This window comes from Camelus dromedarius, chromosome 10, assembly GCF_036321535.1.
Source record: "Camelus dromedarius isolate mCamDro1 chromosome 10, mCamDro1.pat, whole genome shotgun sequence".
NCBI classification, from domain to species: Eukaryota; Metazoa; Chordata; class Mammalia; order Artiodactyla; family Camelidae; genus Camelus; species Camelus dromedarius.
The window spans coordinates 50,332,518-50,352,158 of record NC_087445.1 but is presented as its reverse complement, the minus strand read 5'-3'; the positions used below and the strand labels follow the sequence as shown (position 1 = coordinate 50,352,158).

At 42.1% G+C, this 19,641-nt stretch overlaps 1 protein-coding gene across 16 annotated transcripts in view; it reads left to right on the top strand.

Moving 5' to 3' along the window:
* Positions 1 to 19,641, top strand: part of ALG2 (ALG2 alpha-1,3/1,6-mannosyltransferase) — a 582,719-nt gene that overhangs the window by 486,975 nt on the left and 76,103 nt on the right. For 5 of the 16 annotated variants that reach the window (XR_010382753.1, XR_010382752.1, XR_010382754.1 and 2 more), the window contains 2 exons: positions 7,486 to 7,803; positions 10,648 to 13,338. Coding sequence is in view for 11 of the 16 variants with exons in the window: in XM_064490352.1 (XP_064346422.1) it covers positions 34 to 930; positions 7,486 to 7,494 (906 nt within the window). In the remaining 5 variants the exon portion in view is untranslated. Of the gene's footprint in view, positions 1 to 33; positions 1,529 to 7,485; positions 7,804 to 10,647; positions 13,339 to 19,641 lie in introns of those variants that run through there. The other 11 variants (XM_064490356.1, XM_064490353.1, XM_064490351.1 and 8 more) reach the window with 7 other exon arrangements.

Here is a 19,641-nt window from a genome sequence, read left to right as displayed (position 1 = left end):
GCTTTATCTGCTGTTGATTTTTGCTTTGGCTAGGTGTCTGCCTGTATCCCAGTGTTCAAGCTGGCCAGACGGCGTAAGAAAATCCTGTTTTACTGTCACTTCCCAGATCTGCTTCTCACCAGGAGAGATTCTTTTTTTAAGCGCCTATACAGGGCTCCAATTGACTGGGTAGAGGAATACACCACAGGCATGGCAGACTGCATCTTGGTCAACAGCCGGTTCACAGCTGCCATTTTTAAGGAAACATTCAAGTCCCTGTCTCACATAGACCCCGATGTCCTCTACCCATCTCTGAATATCACCCGCTTTGATTCAGCTATTCCTGAAAAGCTTGATGACCTAGTCCCTAAGGGGAAGAAATTCTTGTTTCTCTCCATCAACAGATATGAAAGGAAGAAAAATCTGACTTTGGCACTGGAAGCCCTAGTAAAGCTACGTGGAAGGTTGACATCCCAGGACTGGGACAAAGTTCATCTGATCATGGCAGGTGGTTATGATGAGAGAGTCCTGGAGAACGTACAACACTATGAGGAGTTGAAGAAGATGGTCCAACTTTCTGACCTTGGCCAGTATGTGACCTTCCTGCGGTCTTGCTCGGACGAACAGAAAATCTCACTCCTCCGCGGCTGCACATGTGTGCTTTACACACCAAGTAACGAGCACTTTGGCATTGTCCCATTGGAGGCCATGTACATGCAGTGCCCGGTCATCGCTGTTAATTCAGGCGGGCCCTTGGAGTCCATCGTCCACAATGTCACAGGGTTTCTCTGTGAGCCTGACCCAGTGCACTTCTCAGAAGCAATGGAAAATTTTATCCATGAACCTTCCTTAAAAGCCACAATGGGACTGGCTGGAAGAGCCAGAGTGAAAGAGAAGTTTTCTCTTGAAGCATTTACTGAACAGGTCTACCAATATGTCACCAAACTGCTGGTATAATCAGATTTTTTTAAGGTCTTTATGCTATGTTCATTAATGTCATATTTGTTAGTTGTAGACCAAGTTTTGAAACCAAAGAAAAAAACTAGAATCTAGTGCAGAAGAAATTTTTTTAAATACACTAGAATCTTAAACCTGAGCCACCTTCCTGTACCCTACACCCCACTATGTGCTTTTTCAGAAAAACATCTTTTTATGCTGTAATAATTCTGAGTCTTACCATTGTTGGTTAAGATATAAGTATGGTACAATTCCACGTTCAGCAGAATATTTTAATTATATTTTCTCTAGATTATTGTTGCTCTACCTGTAAATTTTGAATCATATTGTGCCTTATTTGGTTTTAAAGTGTGTCATCATCATAGTTGATTAATTTGGCTTCATTGCATAATGAGAAGTTACTGTAGTTCCCTAAATCGGTCCACCTCAGTGTTCACTGACCTCTTGGGAAATTTTTGTTAGTCATGCCTTTGCCTGGACCCATAGCAAGAATGCTCTTTATTTTTTTTTTTTTTACAAAGATGATTTATTGTGTTTTTGCACATAGACATGACAATAAAAGATGTTTAACATAGGAAGAGACAGAACATGAGATTTTGGCCTCCATGATCTATTGTGGTGGTGGTAAGAGTGTGGACAGCCAAGCCTCAAGTCAGAAACTAGAGTAAACTGGGCATCGGAGTGAATGGATATTGTCACACACGCAGTGTGCATCTTGTTTATGGTTTGTTTCATGATGTCATCTGAGTCATCAGCTTTGTTAATGCTTGTGTTTTCTTAAGTAAGCTCCTACTCAGTGTAAGACCACAAGTGCTTTTTATCTTCCAAGGCCTGCCTCAGATGCCACTGCTGTGAAGCTTTCCTTGGCCTTTCACCCACCTCCCAAACTGGAAGTGCCCCTGCCCTTCCACGTGCTCTGGCCCTCTCACGGCACTGACCAGTCTTACAGTTCATCATTTACCTGTTGGTCTAAGTACAAATAAGCATAAAGCACCTTTCAACATACCTGTAATGTTAAATTCATTTTTTTTTTTTTAAATAGCAAAGATCACTAGCCAGAAGCTCCACATTAACCAACTCTAAGAGAACAGACCTGAGAGCCTAAGAGCCTGTGACTTCGGGCAAATTGCTTAATCTCTGTGCCTCAGCTTCTTCATCTGTAAAGTGGGATAACTGTACTACCATACTCTCCTCAGAGGGTGGTTATGCTGGATTACCGTTACGTACATAAAGTACTTGAAAGAGTAGTTGAACTTAGTATGGGCTAGATAAATGCTAGTTGTTTTGCAATTTGGAGCTGCTGAAGATTACGGTGGGAGTTCTGTGTGGATTCATGCTGCACTGCTGTACTGTTCTTTTGGGGTTCTTTAGAGGATGAAGTTTTGGGATCAGATTTATTGTATTAGTCTGTACCACAGGAGTATTTTTATGAAATGAAATGACTGTACCAGTGTCAGGTTTATTGAGCCTTCTATGGAGTGAAGAGTTCAGTTGAGTTTTCTTTCCTTTTGGCGTTGTGAAAGCTTGCCATCCAGGAAAGTAGGTCGTCCCATTTTTTTGTGGCTTAGTGCATGTTTCTCAGGGAACTGCAGCCTTTCCAGAAAGGCCCAGTGGCTCTGACCACTAAGTTTAGGACAGACAGATTCAATCACGCTCTGAGTTATAACTGATGCTTACCCATTGCAAGCATTGAAACTTTTGCCTATTTGACTGTTTTTATGCAGATCCTTCCAAAATGGACTACGTGGGTTTATGGGCCTTGAGTCTAACTTCCCTTCCCTGTATTAAGCCCCAGCAGGTGACAGTAAGATCACAGATCTGAGAAGGATGTGTAGCCTCCTGTTGCATTAACTCCTGCCTCTGGACCTAAGATGGAGCTTCGCCTGTAGGAGATACTCACAGCTTCCGAAACAAAGCCGAAGTTAGGGAAGATAGAAGCGTGGAACACTGAAGGAAACTGTCCAGGACCGTATCAATAGTAGTTCTCCTAGCACTCATTCTGGGCCAGGCATGACGTGAGACACTTAACAGACAACTCACTTAATCATAACAGTTCTATGAGGTGTCGGCATTCTTCCCTTTATAGATGAGTGTGGTTAAGCAAGCTGGCTGGGTCACATAGCCTGGAGGGATGGGCAGCGTCTCAAGGCTCTCAGATTCCAAGTCCATCCACTTTACCATTCTTCAGTCTGCCTCCGCCCTAACCAAGCCAGCTGCTGGAGATCCATGCACCCTCTCTCAAGGTGGTCACTATTTTCCTGTGTCAGTCACTCACCTGTGCACATGGGTGCAACCCCTGACCCTTCATGGCCTTCCATGGATCTCCACCAGTTAGCTCAGATTCTGCACATGCACACACACATAAGATGGTGGTGAGGGTGGAGTGATGTACGTATAAAAGACATTTGCCCACTTAGCTAAGGGAGAGCAGTATTGTTCTTACTGTTTGGAAATGATCCAATGACTAATGATACTGAACCCCTCTTTGGGCAGCCCTTGCAGTCGGCAGAACTCTTTCTAGGTTGTCTCGTTTGCTCTTCACAGCTTTGTTCCAGGTAATTATTGTAGCCATGCTTATTGTGAAAAAGCTAAGGCTTACCGCCTGGAAGCCCTGGACCAGGTTGAGAGTTCTTTGCGTTGTACTACAGATGCCACGTCAGTAAATGCTTACCACCTTCTAACCTGCCCAGTATGAGAGTCTTACTCCCACGATCTTGTTCTATCTCTTCTTCCATAAAGAAAATGAGGCACCTGGACACTTCACTGCCCTGCTCTCTACTTGGCCCCCAGCTCTGTTTATGACCAGCAGCCCTTCTCTGTCCACCTCTGCCAACATCACTTAACTGTCCTGTGACCGCCTTTCTTCGCCTTTGCAACTCCCAGAATCAAATCCACTCAGAGCTGAATAGGATCCCAGAGGTCACCCAACCTAACTTGATCTTACGTAGAAGGGAAAACTGAGGCCCCAAAAGAGAAAGGGACCTGCCTAAGGTCACACAGAGGGACAACTGCAGCCCTCCTCTAACTCCCTTCCAAGCCCCCTCACACCACCTCCACTTTTACCAAAAACCCCTTATCTCCTGCCACTTTCTGTGAATGCCTTACTCCTTCGTTCCTAACCTCAGCCCCACTGCAGCTCTGTCCCCAACAGCCTGTAAGGGGGCCACCATCTGTACACCAGTGCACTCGTGCCTGCCAGCTAAGGGGTAGAGAGCTTTCCCAGTGACAGATCCAGTTTCCAACCTGTCCTCTGATTAAATAGCAACCCTTGGGAGGGAAGAAGGGGAAGGATTTTACCATGCTAACTCCTGAGCCAAGGGGCTGCTGGAGCCAGCGCTCTGTCCTTGTCTAGAGGACTGGGGGTTGGCTGGGGCTCACAATAAAGGTGAATTGGCCTAGGGGCCCAGAAATAGGACCACAAGCAAATGCTGAAATATCTTGCAAGCACATCACTAGGCCACTCTGATGTCATTTGAGACAAATGTAGTCTTGAAGTCTCTTAGGGGTTGTGTATATATATATCTGTTTATGTGTGTGTATGTTGGTGTTTTGGAGAGGAGGGCCCAGGTGTAGCACAGGTGTGACTTACCTTTGTGATCTGCCACTCACTCAAGAAGTTGGCAGGCAGAATTATAGCAGACCGCTAAGATGATAAAGTCAGATTGGCCTTTGCTTTTCTGTATTACTTAAGCTAGAATTCCAGGATCCCATAACTATGATACGGTGTCCTGATGGTGATAATCCTAAAGTCTAGGTTTTCTTTTCTGTAAAATGGATATAAGAAGGTCAAAGTAGCCCACCCGACAAGGTGGTTGTGAAGAATGGACAAATGTAAGAGTGAGTGAGAGGGCCTGAATCAGTATATGGGTGAGACAGGATGTGAAGCTGCTGTGTAAACTGTTAAGAGTGCCACGAGCTTATTAGAGATGAAGACAGTCTCACAGGTCTAGGTAAATTGCCCCAGTCTGTTGCCATCCCACTAAGAGTAGCATTGGAAGTCTGCCTTCACCAGGGACAGTCACGTCATGGGGAGATAGATAGAACGTTTAAGCAACCCCAACAAGGAGTATTTCCCTCTCAGTTTGTGAGTGTTAACTCAGTATCCCCAAAAGTCAAGACAGTTACTAAAGTAAGGATGGACAAAGAGATCAACAGAATAGAGTTCTGAAATAAATTGGCACATATGTGGTCAGTTGATTTTTGCTAAAGGTGCTGAGGTAATTCAATGGGGCAAAGACAGGCTTTTCAAGAAATGGTGCTGAAATAGTTGGGATATCCATACGGAGAATAAGTGAACCTCAACCTTTACCTCACACTATATACAGAAATGAACTTGAAGTGGATCGTAGGCCTAAACATGAGGGCTAGACTGCAGAAGTTAGGAAAATGGAAGGAGATACAGCCTTGAAGTAGTCAAAGATTTCTTTGATAGGACCCCAAAAGCACAAAGCATAAAGGGGAAAATTGGTAAGTTTGATTTCATCCAAAATTAAAAACTGCTCTTCAAAGGACACTGATTTTTTTTAAATTAAAAAAGCCACAGACTGGAAAATGTTCCATGTTTCCAAAAAACATGGAAAAATAATGGAAAAATATATTTAATATAGCTGATAAAGACCTGCATCCAGGATATATCAAGAAGTCTTACAACTCAAAAGCTGAAGAACAAATAACCCACATTTTTTAGTAGGCAAAAGATTTGAACGGCCATTTCACAGAAGGTATACAAATGGCCAATAAGCACATGATAAGATGTTCAACATCACAAGTCATCAAAGAAATGCAAATTAAAACCACAATAAGATACCAGTGCACACTCGTAAAATTAAAGACTCTCAGTAAAAATGTTGCTGAGAATGTGGAGCATCTGGAATTCTCACACATTGCTGATGGGAATGGAAGATGGAAGAAACTCTTTGAAAAGTAGTTTGATAGTTCCTTGTAAAGTTAAATATGACATTTACCACATGATGCAGCAATTCCATTTCTAGGTATTTTGCCTAAAATAAGTGGAAGCACATATCTAAACAAAGACTTATTCTAATATTTACAGCAGCCTTATTCATTAATAGTCAAAACCTAAATATTAGAGTCCACCAACAGGTGAATGGATAAACAAATTATGGTACATTCATACATACAATGGAATACGTCTTGGCAATGAAAAGGAAGGAACTACTGATAAGCACAATGATGTGGATGAATCTCAAAGGCATGCTTAATGAAAGAAGTCAGACACAAAAGAGTTCACATTATGTGATTCCATGAACATGAAACCTTAAATAAAGAAAAAGCAAAGCTAATCTACAGTGACAGAAGGCTGATCACTGTTTACCTCCAGCCCAGGGTGAGAGAGAGAGATTGACTAGGAGAGGACACAAAGGAATTCTGAGGGATGATGGAAGTGTCCTGGGTCTTTATTATGGTGGTGGTTACAAGCTGTGTAACTTTGTCATAACCAGTGAAATGTTTGCTTACAATGAGTGTATATCATTGCATGTAAATTGTATCTCCAAAAGTTGATTTTAAAAAAGCGTATGGGATGTAGTCCCATTTTTATAGGAAAGAAGATTTTCTAAATGAATAGATATGAGGATATATATGTATATGTAATTATAAAAGTTTGTAATAGACTATACACCAAGGTGGTCACGTTGGTTGTCCCCAGGTGGTTGTGATTACCAGTAGGCATTAAATTTTTCTTTTGTTTGCTTGTATTTTCTGATACTATACAAGCTGATTTTCTCAGAAGAAAAAGAAATCAAACTTAAAGCATAAAATAACCTTATTGGTCACTTTTGTTTTTACAATATATTTTTAGACATTAGTGTATCCAAGTATTGCCCTATTTGGGATGTAAAGTTTGTTCTAATCAATCCCTTACTATTATATATTATGATTGCGCCAACTGTTTGCTACAATTAGCAGCTGAGTTGAAAAATTATTTAATTTAAATACTAAAAGCAAATATTTAAAATTTTAAAAAGAAAAAACATGGAAAAATAATGGAAAAAAAATAGGCATATGTTAAGGGTTGCAAAACTGCCTAGCAACACAACAAAAAAATAGCAGTTTTTTTTTTAAAGTTCACCAACTGGTGGTGTTTATTTTCAAACCAAATTATCATGTTGTCCAGCTTGCTTTCAACCAAATGATGTGCTCCCTTTGTATTGTGGAACCTGGGAACCTAACTTAACACTTCAGTTCAACAGAGTAATACAGTATCATATGTCAGGACATATGTACCACTATTTAAAAACTTTAACAAGGTGACTGTATTAGTGAGGATTCTTTTGGTTGCAAACAACAGAAACCCAACTGCTGCTTATGCAGAAAAGGAAAATTTTTAAGAAGCTACAGCTACAACTTTCCATTATTAGATCATTCAAGGAAAAGTTGCACTGAACCAGAGGAAGTGCAGCAAGTGCAAGGATGTAGCCAGGCCTGAGGTTCACATGGAACCAAGAATTCAAATGCCTCTAGAATGCCATTTTAGAAATGTATGTTATCAATGTTATTCATTATAGACTAATTTATTTCTCATGACAGGAAATATGACTGACCGTCACCCATAGCAGCTGAGAGCCTCCATCTTACTGTTTGCATCACCAAAGAGGAAGCAGCCTTCTTTCTCAGAGTTTGAAAAGACATCACTGAAGGACTGTGATGGACCCTTCTTGGTTAAGGTGCCTTCCCTTAAATTAATGAAGCAAATCGGGAGGGAAGGTACTATGGCTTGCCAGGCTCAGATTGGCTCCCATTAACTGTGGGCAGGATCCAGGATCACACAGCAGTAGGAATCGTATAGCTGGGAGAAGAGAGTCCAGGGTGTACAGAGGAAGGAAGAGGAAGCAGTTCCCAAAGAAGGTGAGTTGGGAAGATAAAGTAGGTGTCCTTTCCTATTAAAAAATGACCCCTTTAACTTATGCTTAAGGTGCCCTGGTAGATGAGCTATCCCACATAACCTTTTGCCCATTGCTTCCACTTCCATAGTACATCTTGCTAGTATCTATTTATGACCTACCTTGTGCAAGGGCCTGGGGATGAAGAAATGAAATTGTTTACAGTTTTGTACTCTGTGACTTGTATATCTCTGCATTGTTTGATATTAATGTTGCCAAATCTGACTTCTTTATGTTCACATTTGAATGATCATATTTTACCCATATTTTAATTTTGAATATTTCACTTTATTTTTGTTTGTCTAGCAAGCAGAGAAACATTGGGTTTAGGAGATTTTTTCCCTCATATCTAAAGGCATTGATCTTTAATGATTTACTAGACTTTTAAGAGTCTTTATTAAAGACTACTGGGGTTGTTCTTATTATACCTTTATTAAATAGATGTATATCTTTTCTACCTTCCTTTTCCTTCTCTTAAAAAAAGACATTTGGTTTTCCTTTCCCCTTCTTTATTCTTTTGATCTGCATTGATGTATGCCATTGTCCCATTATTTCAATATAAATGGTCTCTTTTAAATGTTTTAATATTTTTTAATTGAAGTGTAGTAGATTAACAACATTGTGTTAATTTCTGGTATACAGCAAAGTGATTCAGTTACGTATTTTCTCAGACTATTTTCCATTATAGGCTATTACAAGATATTGAATATAATTCCCTATGTTTTACAGTAAATCCTTGTTGCTTATCTATTTTATGTATGGTAGTTTGTATCTGTTAATCTCATATTCCTAATTTGCCCCTTTCCACTTTGATAGTCGTAAGTTTGTTTTCTATGTCTGTGAGTCTGTTTCTGTTCTGTATAGATTCATTTATATTATTTTTTAGTTTCCACATATAATATTTGTCTTTCTCTGTCTGACTTACTTCATTTAGTATGACATTCTATAAATCCAACCATGTTGCTGCAAATGGCAATATTTCATTCTTTTTTATGGCTGAATAATATTCCATTATATATATATACACACATATATAAAACATATATATAAAACATCATCTTCAACCAGTCATCTGTTGATGGGCACTTGGGTTGTTTCCATGTCTTGATTATTGTAAATAGTGCTGCTGGCCATGCATGCATCTTTTTGAATTAGAATGTTTATATTTTCTGGATATATGCCCAGGAGTGGGATTGCTGGATCATATGGTAGCTCTATTTTTAATTTTTTACAGAACCTCCTTACTGTTTTCCATAGCTGCACCAATTTACATTCCCACCAACAGTGTAGGAGGGTTCCCTTTTCTCTACACTCTCTCCAGCATTTATTATTTGTAGACTTTTTGATAATGGCCATTCTGACTGGTGTGAGTTGATACCTCAATATCGTTTTGATTTGCATTTCTCTAATGATTAGCAATGTTGAGTATCTCTTCATGTGCCTGTTAACCATCTTTATGTCTTCTTTGGAGAGATGTCTGTTTAGGTCTTCTTTCCATTTTTTGATTGCGTTGTTTGTTCTTTTGATATTGAGCTGTATGAGCTGTTTATATATTTTGGAATTTAACCTCTTGTTGGTTGCATCGTTTGCAAATATTTTTTCCCAGTCCATAGGTTGTCTTTTCATTTTGTTTATGGCTTCCTTTGCTGTGTAAAAACTTTTAAGTTTGATTAGGTCCCATTCGTTTATTTTTGCTCTTACTTCTTTTACCTTGGGAGACTGAGAAAGTATTACTATGATTTATGTCAGAGAATGTTTTGCCTATGTTCTCTTCTAGGAGATTTTATAGTGTCATGTCTTATATTTAGATCTTAAACCATTTTAAATTTATTTTTGTATGTGGGATGTGAAAGAATGTTCCAATTTCATTGATTTACATGCAGCTGTCCAGCTTTCCAAACAAAATTTGCTGAAGAGACCATCTTTTCTCCATTGTATATTCTTGCCTCATTTATCCTAGATTAATTGACCATAGGTGTGTGGGCTTATTTCTGGGCTCTCTGTTCTGTTCCATTGATCTATGTCTGTTTTTGTGCCAGTACCATGCATTTTGATTACGGTAGGTTTGTAGTATTTTCTGAAGCCTGGAAGGGTTATGCCTCTAGCTTTGTTTTTTTTTCCCACAGGAAGCCTTGGCAGTTCTGGGTCTTTTGCGGTAAATTTTTTTATCTTTTGATGTCAGTTTTGACAAGATACTTGCTGTAGTTGTTTAGACTTATTTTGATACAATCAACTGGTCTTACTGATTCCTACAAGTTCTTGTTTGCCGTTCGGGAGTTCCTTTTTCAGTCATTGTCCTCTTCCTAGGGACATTTTTTCAGAGAGAATACATGCATTTGCCTAATGAATTCCCATTGCCTTCACATATAAATAACTTGATAGTATAGAAAATTCTTGAATCACATGTTTTTCTTTCAAAACTTTACAAATGCTGTGTTATCATCTTCTGGGGCAGCTTTTCCTATTGTATGTTCTGAACAAAATAAGGTGTAAAGTGCTCCGGAGAAAAGGCTTCCGTGGTCATATAAGTGTGGGAAGTGGTCCATACAATTGGAAAGCTACCAGGCAATATAGCAGAGTAAAGACTAGGAGAAATCCTGAGGTAATTAAGGTAGTTTAACTTTATTTCGAATGTATCCAACCTATTTGACCACAGTACTGTTGAAAGCAAATGACCGATGCTATGTTTATAGTTAGTATTTGTTGAGCACTTACTATGAGCCAGGCACTGTGCTAGGACTTATTCTATGGATATCAGCTCTGTAGCAGCTCTATATGGTTGATAGAATTTTTCATTCAATTTCAACAGATGAGAAAACTGAGGCACAAATTGCTTAAGAAAAATAGCTCAAAAATGGCCAATTCAAACCCAAGCAGTCGGTTCTACATCACTCACAGTCCCAACAGTTGGCAGGTAAGGACACAATTAAGGCAACTTCTATACCTGTCCCAAGTCTGAAAAACACAACAAAGCATCTAATGGCACCAGAAAGGAAAAGGAACTTTCCACCAAGCAGTCTCTGTAACAGAATTTGCTGCTGAATTACTGCAAAGGCACCTTGGGGGGTAATCTGATTATCTTCAGCGCAAGTGCTCAAGACTCTGCCATTGGCCAATGTCCAAGACCCATCATTGAATACTCATCACCTCATCAATTCAGCCTCCTCAACTGACGGGCAAAACAACATCCAAATATTCATTGCACATCTGTGCCGGGCAGATTATACATTAGCAATTCAAATCTGTCCGTTATACCGGCCATTCCTGCAAATGTGTCTGTTTGGGTGAGATGCCTTGTTGTCTGGGACAGATAATAAGGCAACTCAGTCTAATCTTGAAGAACAATCAACCCATCTTGTGAAGGTGACTGGCTGTGTGTGTTCTTGCCCTGGAAGCATTGGAACAATGGCCCCATAATGCACTCGACTCAGCTGGCAATGAAGTCCCATCCTGATTAGTAGCCGTGGCTGGTGTCAATCACCACAGGATGCACCATTGTCCTCTGGTCCCCAACACAGTTTATTTACAGGAAACAAAGGCTTTGGGGCGCTATGGCTGCTTCCCAGAGATTGCAAAATAGATTGAGCTGTCAAGCACACAAAATAGATGAAGATTAATGAGTTATGCGGACAATAAATATGAAGAGATGACCATGAATATGTTAATGGGCATTATCCATATACACCATAATTGCTACCAAAATTAAAAGGTGGCGTGAAGAAGATGGGTCACGAGGTGTCAGGGAGATAATCTTAGAAGCTTGAGACGCTCACCCCGGATAAGACCCGCTACACGTTTCCTTTCCCCGATTAAACCATCCTGAAGCACATTGTTCACAAGCTGTCCAAATAGGCTCCTTTTAAACAGGGATGTAAGGAGTCGGGTGAGGGGGGAAGCTGGAAAAGTTACCTTAGGGAAAGGTGTAATTAGAATAAGAAGGGTGTTTATCAAAGGCAAAAAGTGATCAGCTGTCAGGCTCCCTCGTCATCCCCAGGGACAGAAGTGATGAAGCTGTCATTTCCAACTTCAGGCCCCCACCACTACCCTAGAGCCACAGGGACTATTATAACTATGAGAATGTTATTTAGATCACATTTTAAGGAGGAGTGGGTGGTTTTTTGGAGTATTACTCTGATGACTTTTTAAAAATAGACATAATAGAGAAATTTGAAGAACATATTTCAAGGCAAGTGAAATTTTGTTTCCGTAATGATTTGATTTTGGAAAATCTATATCTTGTAGAACTGTGGCATGGCTGTGGCATGACTGATTCCCACCCAGCCTCGCAGCCTATCCTCACAGCCTTCCATGTGGCAGGATGGTGTCCTCCAACCCCGTTCACACCCTGTCTTCCTTTCCACCCTCCTGCCTGCGGATGACGGTCATGTTAACACAATAGCATATTGAAGTAATGCGATGAGAGGATGTACGAACATTTGAGAAAGTTTTTCTTGTACCCTAGTTTCTCTCCTCTGGAGGACCTAGGACAATGGACCTTATCCCCCAAAGATCTTTAGAGCATCACCCCCTGATTGTAAGAACACATCTTTGCACCTTCAGGCTAGAGACAAAACTTGTATTCCTTGGCCTACACCAGGTGAAGGGGAGCAGGATGAAACCAGGGTCCAGGAAGAGGGCAGAAGAGTAGAAGAGAGGAAGGGAAGTCTGGAGAAAGAAAGGGTCCCAGAGACCATCTGAGGTTGACTCTACATGGACTGAAACCTGCCTACCAGGGGAAAAAGAGAATTTTGTACAAATGTATGAAAAAAGCTCACTGAAAGGGATGGGAGAAAAAGGTGCACCCTAAGCAACTCTGGAAATCAGCGAAGTCTGCAAAACTAACAGTATACAAGCACTTTAGTTGACAGAGTTGTTCCCACAAGTATGCAGGTTAACAGCTCTGAAACCGCTGGAACTGAACCATCGAGTACATATGGATGGCAGCTGGAGGAGCCGGGTGTCTCCTTGTTTTAGTGGGAGTTTACAGTAAGCAAGGGGTGATGGCTTAGAATGATCAGTGTGATCATGTGTTTGGAGATATCAGTGTGAATTCATGTTTAACTTAATATGGACACAGATGACTACATCAAGAAATACTTATTGGTATGAGTATATATACACATGTATTTCCTTGCCTTCTCAACTGAGAGTGCCTTCAAAATGGCAGCAGTGCCTCAGTAGCAGCAAACACACCTAGCACCCAAATCTTGGTTTCTAATGCACTCTCCAGTAAAAGGAACCAGGATCCATGAATAAATGGCTGGTGCTAGGATGGTGCAGGAGATACACAAGTTGAGCCAATAGCTTGTAATGCCAAAAAGTCAGAAAGTGCTAAAAAAAATTTTAAACCCCACATTGATGTGAGGGGTGCAGTTGGGGGTATGTCAGTGGGACACAGGAGGAACAAAATAAAGTAGTATGGATGATTAACCGAAATATAAAATAAACACCCATGAGTCCATACTGATATAAATGATTGAATAAATAAATGGAAGCGGCAGAGTGTTAACTCACTGCTTGTTAATCTCGGGGCCTCACATAGTTACCTCCTGCCAAAGGGCACAGTATGAAAAGGGAGAAAAAAAGTGACTTGACAGTGACAAAATCTGAGAAACGCCGCCGCAGTCAGCTGACCAAGGTCAACATCAACAGTGTAAGTCATCCTGACCAGAGGCTCCCTTGATAGGATGTGACGAGAAGCATTTTGCTTCTGTGGCCTTCCTCCCCTAAACCCATAACCCCGGTCTAATCATCAGAAAAGTATATCAGACAAATCCCAGTGGGAAGACATTCTGCAAAACACCTGATCAGTACTCCTCAAACTGACCGTCAACAACAGGGACACTCTAAAGTTACACGTCAGTTATATATCCAATTTTTAAAAATAAAAATAATAAAAAAAAAAGCAAGGAAAGTCTGAGAAACTGTCACAGCCAAGAGAAACCTAAGGAGACACAACAATGTATGTAATATATCCTGGATGGGATCCTGGAACAGAAAAAGGACTCTGGTTTAAGTGGGTAAAAACTAAGGAAATCTGAATAATGTTTGGACTTTAGTTACTAGTAATGTGTCAGTAATGGTTCATTAACTGTGACAACTGTACCATGCTAATACAAGATATTAATACTGGAGGAAACTGGGTATGAAATATAGGAGAATTCTCTGTGGTATCTTTGCAATTTTTTTCTGTATGTCTAAAATAAGAAGTTTATTTAGGAAAAAAAAAAAGGAAGTTTGCAGCATCTTTTGTGCTTAGTAGGAAGCTAGCAGCAAGACCACTCCTTCTGGATGACATAGAGGCATCAGCCAGACTTCTTAGTAGCAAGTGTCAGAAATTTACTCTAGTTTACACAGATAAGGAATTTGCTCTAAGGCATTGGGGAGTATGTGAGAGGGTCCAGATCCCGCCTTGGGGGCCATGTAGCTGGGATGATGTTGGCAACTGTCCTGCAGAACTGGCCCTGCAGAGACTCCACTGCCACCACCATGAACCCACAGTCCATAGTTTACGTGGTCAGCCTTCTGATGTTAGATTCAGATGCAGCCACCAGATCAGCCACCTCGGGAAACTGCTTAGCTGCTTGCTTTTGCTGCCAGAATGGCTTCTGCAAGGTCCCCTCTTCTTTGCTTTACCAGCATGCAGTTCAAAGCACAGGTGATGAGTCAGACCAGCCAAGCCAGGTTCAAGGTCCTGCTTGGTGCAAAGAAGACAGGGTAGTGAATATTGTATTTTCAGCTTCTACAGTGGGAGGATTCAAGGAGAGGACTTCAGGAAGAAACTGAAGACTGACTGGGCTTTTCTCCAAGTTGTGATAAATTGGCACTTCCTTTCACTGCATCTGCAGATATAGCCAAATGGAGAGCTGAGGAAACTCAGTTCAGGGGAGAAAAATGGTCAGCATTGAAGAAAATAAGTATCTAGGATGTTGGATGCTCTATATGGCTGTCTACACTGTGCTGAGCCCAATTTAGATTAGACCAAAACATTTTTTTAGTAAAAACACTGAATAGGTGTTATGGACTGGATTGTGTTCCCCCAAAATCCATGTGCTGAAGCCATAAGCCCCGCTGTGACTGTATTCGGAGGTAGGGCCTTTAAGGAGGTAATTAAGGATAAATGAGTCCCTAACAGTGGGGGCCTAATCCATAGGACTGGTGTCCTTATAAAAAGAGGAGGAGACACCAGATCTCCCTGTCTCTGTGTCTCTCTCTCTGTCTCTTTCTCTGTCTCTGTCTCTCTCTCTCTCTCTCTCTCTGAGTGTGCACAGAGGAAAGGCCATGTGAGGACACAGTGAGAAGGTGGCCATCTGCAAATCAGGAAGAGAGGCCTCACCAGAAACCAGCCCTGCTGGCACCTTGATCACAGACTTCCAGCCTCCAAAACTGTGAGAAAAGACGTCTGTTGTTTAAGCCACCCAGTCTGTGTTGTTTTGTCATGGCAGCCAGAGCCGACCAACACAGCAGGTCTTCAGGGTCCGCGTTCCTGGAGATGGCAGTGCTTTTATTTCCCTTATGCTTTCGTCATGGTTTCTGTGGAACGCTATGAAGAGAATCACCACCACTGAGAAACCACTTACACTGACCAGGGGTAAAGTCTTGGTTAGGTGTCAGAATTGCTCACTCCAGTGGTTGCTGTGTATGGCAGAAGGCACATGGGGAGGCGGGCAGGGTACTGGCTTGGTAATTATTCAGCTTTGAGTCTCTGCTCCCCACTTCCCAACAGGTGACATCAGTCAGGGTACATTTCTGAGTCTTAGCTATTGATGCTTCTGTTCTCACACATTCAATCTCTGGAGCACTTACCACTCTGTCCTGGAATCATCTGTTAATGAGTGCACTGGCCTGTGTCCTCCTCATTCATCTCTGGCCCCTTGTGTTCAGCCCAGGGTTGGCACGCAGTCAGCACACAAGAGATTTTGAACAGATGTATGCAGGAGGATGGCGACAGAGTTATGTGCCTTGTGGAGAGCCCTCTGTCAATGAGAATTGCTTTTCGAAAAACTTTTGTGAACTTGAAGTCAAAGAGATGTGGGTTCAAACCTTTCTAGGTCACTTATTAGCAGTGGGACCTTCAGTAGAGTACCATGCCCAGTTTTTCTTTTGTAAAAGTAAGGCCAGTGATGAGGCTGACACTTTTAAATGGCTGCCCAGAGGCTATCCCCAGTTACAGAGGCTGAAAATGCTGAATGCTCGGTTTCGGTAGCAGTAGCCACGTAACTCATTTTGTTCAGTGAGTCTGGAGGAATAAGTTTGCAGGTGAGCTCCTGGGGGAGCCACCCTTTCCCTAAAGACAAGCACAGGAAAATAAAGGCTCTCACAGCCATGGCCTCTGCCCTGCTTCTTGTCTTTGAACCCAGAAGTGGGACTTAATAGCTGTCTTGCAGTTATGAAGGAATAAGCCCAAGGAAAGATGGCGGAGCAGAACAGAGCATCCTTGATGCCACCATCTGAACTAAGAACAGTGACATCCTCCTACAGACATTTGGTTAAGGAAGGGATAGATGTCCTCAGGGTTCATGCCACTGTTGGTTGGGTTTCTTTTTACTTGCATCCTAGAGCATCATAACCAATAAACTTGCTTCATAGGGTTAGGTGAGCGCTGATTTAGAAGCATCCGCATGCCTGATGTGCAGTGAGCACTCAGTAAATGGGAATTTACTGTTGTGACTGTGGATCACAGCCCCCTCCCCAGAGAGCTCAGTGTGGCTGGGAAGACAGACGGGAGGGATAAGGAGGAGGGAGGCATGAGGAGGGGAGAGCAGGGAGAGGAGGGCAGAGGGGATGAGGTGGGGAGGAGGAGAAGGGCAGAACCAGAGGGAATGAGGGGCAGGAGGAGAGAAAGGGGAGGGGTCAGAGAGAGGGAAGAAGGAAAGGGGGCAGTGAAGACATTTCAAAAACTCTAAATATTTTACGTTATTGTTTCAATTCATCTTTCATTGCTTTTTTCTTATTCCAAAGGAATTATTGTCCATTATAGAAAACTAAGAAAATGAGGACAAGCAAAATAAAGTCATCCTCACCTTGAGATGACTGTCATGTTGCTTTTGAATTCCTTTTGTGGGGTAGTAACAATAATAATGATGGTAATAACAATAATAGATATTACCATTTAGTGAGTGCTTACTAAGTACCAGGCACATCTAGTTCTCACAAGCACATGAGATTTACAGATGAAGAAATTGAGCTTTGAGAGGGCAGGTTGCTTGCCCAGGATCAACAGCTAAGGAGTGTAGAACCAGAGTCTGACCCAGATCTGTTCACCTCCAAAGCTGGGCTTATAACTGTGGCTCTATACTCTCTCCCATAAATCTCTCATTTTCTTGACAAAACCAAGGTTCTATCATGCAGTCCCCTATTGCTGGATCATTATATTGCTTCCACCTTGTATGTGTTTTCTATTGCTGTTATAACAAATTACCGTAAATTTAGTGGCTTAAAACAACATACACTATTTTTCACTACTATGTCCTCATACTGTAGGGCATCCTGTCCTAGGGTGCTCCAGGGGTGGCTGGTCTTGTGTGGTCTGGGGGTATCAGGCTGATAACCAAAGACCTTCCATGGCCTGAGATCCCAAGGGCCTGCACTTTGTAGCTTCCCTGTGCTCATCTCTATACGAATGAAATAGTTCTCCCATGGTTCCTCATCCCCCACCACTCATGTGAGAAGCCCTGAATCTCTATCCAAGGATCAGATCCTCATCCAGCAGCATCTCTCTGCCCATCTCTTGGGCCCTCTCGTCTGTCTGGTGCTGCCTTACCACTTCCATGCCGTGTTAGACACAGCACCCTGCCAGAGGTGGACTGCTCTGAGAGGCTTACAGCACCAGGCCTGACATTTCCTAATCCCTCCAAACAGGTTTTCTCTACATACACTTCCTCTCTGAGGTTCAGCCCCAAAGTGGAATGATGTATTTGTCAGCTGTTGTCACACTAATGCTGCAAAACAAACCGCTTCAAAACTCAGTGGCTTCCAATTAGCATCTCCTTTTTTCACGTACAAATCTGTGCTTTGGCTGAGGCAGCTCTGCAGTTCAGCTGGGGTTGGCTCTGGGTTTAGGCTGGATTCAAATTTGCTCCATGTGATTCCATAGCCTCCTTGGAATAGCACCTGGCCAGAGATGCATTCTTCTTGTGGAAGGTCAAGGAAGCACTAGAGAATATACAAAACACGTTGCCTCTTAAGGCCTTGGCTCTTGCATTCACATCTCACTGGTCTAAAGTCCTTGGCCAAGTCCAACACCAGTGATGTGGGGAAATATATTCTTCCATTCTGTGTACTGTGAGGTCCCAAGGCAGAGAGGGCGAAGTTCAGGGTTCACTAGCAAGTTGGAGGAGGGAAAAACCACCTTTGAGAAGGCTTCAGGGATGAGATGAGCTTCATGCTGTTTTTATAAAGCAGGAGCTGTCTACCAAATGACGCAAAGAGGACAGACATCTGGGCAGAAGTTGCAGGTTAAGGGACCAAGAAAGTGGAAAGCAGGTATTGAGTTCACCTGGTGTGTGGTGTGATGGGAAATGAGCCTGGAGAAAGGGGCAGAGTCAAATCACATCCTATTTATGTTAGTTGGTGACTAAGAACATTTGAACAGCATACAAATCTGTGGTCAGAAAATATTAGCTCCTAAACACTACAACCCTGCCCCCAATCATCTCTTTAGATTCAGATTGTTTTTCTGTTCCATCATTTGCAGAGTTTTCATTGTGGACAGATCTGTACGGGTCAGCCCTAGACCAGGGATTTATTTGTGCCCATAAACAAAACCCCCATATTAGTCACAAACTATTTCTGATTCTCAGTTAACATTCTTAAACATCTTATCTCCCAGGGGACTCTTTGCCCTGTCATATGAAGATGATGTTTCAAGATTTATATTTCCCCAAAGAAGCGAGTAGATCATAAAACTTAATGTATTCCGTGGTTTGGAATGATAATTTGGCAAAGAGGTGAGGGAATATTTCACTGTGGATCATTACAACATCCGTGTAAGTTGCTAATATACTACTTACTACTTCCCTTTAAATATTCATCCAGCTCCTGTTTATGGAATGGCTCCTATGCCCCCAGGATGGCCTATGGGTGGTCATGTCATGGGGATGGGGGACAGAGCTGAAGATGGCTCCCTGACTTGGGTCAGAGGGTTGTGGATGGAGACAAGACAAGCTGTCAAAACGACCAGTTGTGGGGAGCGTGATGGAGACCACGAGGGAAGAGGACTTTGACACGGAGAAGGGACAGCCGTGGGTCCAGGGCTGACACTGTATGTGGCCATGCTGTCCCCAGAGACTAGGCCGAAATGAGCAGAGGCATATGCAGAGCCCAAATGCAGAGAGGAGGAGGAAGTGGGTAAGAAAAGAAGGTATGCAATGCAGGGAAGCTACCAGAACAGAGGAGGATTCGATTTAACCAATGCTTTCTGAGTATCTCTGCCTTGATCCTGTGCTCAAGTTGTTTCCAATCTAGTAACAGAGGAGAGAGGCAGGCACATGGCAGTGTCTTCCAAGGAGGACCATAATAAGGAGGCAAAGATGAAGGAACCTGGAGTTCTGTCCCTTAGGAGTAACCTCAGAAAGCTTCTCAAAATGATGAGGTGGGATAGTACTGTGATTAGGGGCAGTCTTTGAAAACAGGATTCGAATCTTAGCACCATCCCTTCCTAACTAGGTGGCCTTGGGCCTGTGTCACTTCTCAGTGACTCAATTCTCCCACCTGCACAATGTGGTTAATAATATGACCCACCGCTCCAGATGATTATGAGGATGAAATAGAACAGCATATGCACAGCACTTAGTGGAGAGCC